Source organism: Cyprinodon variegatus, unplaced genomic scaffold (genome assembly GCF_000732505.1).
Source record: "Cyprinodon variegatus isolate N-32 unplaced genomic scaffold, C_variegatus-1.0 Scaffold583, whole genome shotgun sequence".
In the NCBI taxonomy this organism is placed as follows: domain Eukaryota; kingdom Metazoa; phylum Chordata; class Actinopteri; order Cyprinodontiformes; family Cyprinodontidae; genus Cyprinodon; species Cyprinodon variegatus.
This window is the reverse complement of record NW_015151036.1, coordinates 325,655-328,066: the sequence shown is the minus strand read 5'-3', so window position 1 is coordinate 328,066 and position 2,412 is coordinate 325,655. Positions and strand designations below refer to the sequence as shown.

Genomic DNA, 2,412 nt, shown 5'->3' with positions numbered 1-2,412 from the left:
GAGGAAATTAATATCTTGAGTAAATGCAGGGGAAAATGCATTTTTTTGTGTCTTTTATCAATGCAGACTTTTTTTTTCTTTTGTTTAGTTTTTTTGCTAGCAGGCAGAAAATGCCACCAACACATCCAGATGCATTGGTGAAGCTTCACATGGTCACATTGGGGTTTTTTGTTTGCCTCCAGGAATTATGCAAAGCAACACACTTGCTAACTCGGGCTGATTTGCATTGCTAGACATTCTGTGTTAGTGTGTTGGTGTAAATATTTATCACTGTAGTTTAAAAGAATAAATAAATAAAGTTTAATCCTGTGACTTCTGTGTGTGTTTGGCAGCTTTTTGACCGAGTCAGGGAGGAGAACCCCGATTTCCACCAGAAGATCATCCCCATCAGCAGCGAGCTGACGCAGCCTGGCCTGTCCATCAGCTCGGAGGACGTGGAGAGGCTCAAAGCCTGCATCAACGTCATCTTCCACTGCGCCGCCACCATCCGCTTCGATGAGCCGCTCAAGTAAGTTTTCTCACTGAGCCACGTAGCTTTGTAAGCTGGTGTATTTCTTTGTTCCTCTGGTGGATGTTGGTCTCACTAAGCAGGCCGAACCGTTTATGGATTTCCCAGAAAAGAAGAAGTGAACAGGTGGAGGATGTGAAACCAACGCTTTGTGAAAAACTCAACTGTTGACAGTGTTACGGTTAAATAAAAACATGTGGTTCCTACTTTATTCAGGAGACTAGTGTTTGTAGAAACACACGGATTCCTTGTTTTAAATCAGACTGATGACATATTTAATCATTTCCTGTCAATCACCATCTCCTGAACGTCCACGTAAGAAAAAAAAAACTCAACCATTTCTGTTTAAAACAGATGTGTTGGTCAAAACAGGCTAACTGGTGTCATTAAAAAAAATCTAAAGAGAATAAAACTGGCACCGAACACCAATGCTTTGCAGAAATATGTCATATCTCTTGAAATTTCCCACATTTAGTTATTTTACAACCAAAAACTAAAATAAATAATTTCCATATGCTTCTGAGATATGCAAAGAAANATTTATTTCAAATTTAGTTTATTTTGAGTTAATCATCATTTCTTTTCATTCTTTTAGACTTTCATATTGACTAAGTTTAAGTCTATTTTAAGTAGGTAATCTGTTTTTTTTCCGCTGCAGTTTGAAGTAAAAGTTGTTTTTGTTATTTTTATTAGTTGCCTGTTTTAGCTTAAATGAAGGAAATCGGGGCGTCTCTGAGGTGCCTGACTAAAACAGCGCAGTCACTGAGGGTATTGCTTGTTTATGTGGAGTCAGGACACCTGGAGCTTGTGTGACATCAGCTCCTGGCTCTGATCAGCCTGCAGTTGTTCGCCCAGCATGGCAGCGACTCTTCAAAGAGGCCCGGCTCACACTGGGCAACGCCGCGGACCCTGTTAGCAGCCAGAGCGGCTTGTTTGTGTGTGGCATGTTTACCCGGCCCCCAGTGGGCCCTGAATCCACAGCAGTCTGTTAGAGAGGCTTTCATCCATTTTTAATGGAGTCTAACTGAAGGCGACGAGCGCCGCTCCTCAGCCACAAGCTCCAGCCCTGTCCCCCCACCCCCACACGCTGCTGCTCCAATCATGGATTCACAGCTGACATTGACTCTGAAAGCTCTGCTCTCTCACACCTCAGGGTTGGATCGACAACTTCAACGGGCCGAGCGGAGTCTTTATCGCTGTAAGTGAAATCGCCCGGCTTCCACCTTAAAGGCTTTCATTTATGCAGATCAGTGCTGGAGGTCTTAGCTGATGTTCTGTGATCAGGCCGGGAAGGGGATCCTGCGGACCATGAGGGCCAACAACGACGCCGTGGCCGACCTGATCCCGGTGGACGTGGTTATCAACCTGACCCTGGCTGCAGGCTGGTACACCGCCATGCACAGGTGAGGCAAGGGGGCGGGGCTTTGCAGTCTGCAAAAAGTTTGGAAATGAATCTTCCTCTTTTCTGAATCTGTATTTATTCCTGATTTGTTTTTTTTTTCCTTTCATCCTGTTCTTCGTTCCTCTCTTTTCATCCTTCTTTTCTCATGTTCCCTACCCCCGTTTCTTCATATTTTCCTAAATTTATCTCCCTTTTTTTGAGTTTACTTTGATTTCTTCTTTTGTTATTTAAAACCTGCCTTTTATTTAATGTTTATGCAACAATTGTACTTTTATATTTTAAAATTTGAGGCGGTCTCAACAAGTCTAATAAGTATGAATCCATATTTCAGCATTTTATTTGTAAATGAACAAGCTCCTATGTTTTAAAATACTGAGGTGACCATTAAAGGAGAATTCCGGTTTTTAACACTTTTAGCCCATTTTCTGTAGTGTCCAGGATGAAATCGAATGATCGACACCAACATTTTGACAATTAATCCTGTCTCTGCTTTTTGGCTCAT

At 42.3% G+C, this 2,412-nt stretch overlaps 1 protein-coding gene across 1 annotated transcript in view; it reads left to right on the top strand.

Annotated features, from left to right (window-relative positions):
• LOC107095903 (fatty acyl-CoA reductase 1-like) overlaps positions 1-2,412 on the top strand; it is an 11,976-nt gene that overhangs the window by 1,476 nt on the left and 8,088 nt on the right. Inside the window, exons 2-3 of the mRNA XM_015392270.1 lie at positions 1,662-1,706; positions 1,793-1,911. Coding sequence (XP_015247756.1) covers positions 1,662-1,706; positions 1,793-1,911 — 164 coding nt within the window. The remainder of the gene's footprint in view (positions 1-1,661; positions 1,707-1,792; positions 1,912-2,412) is intronic.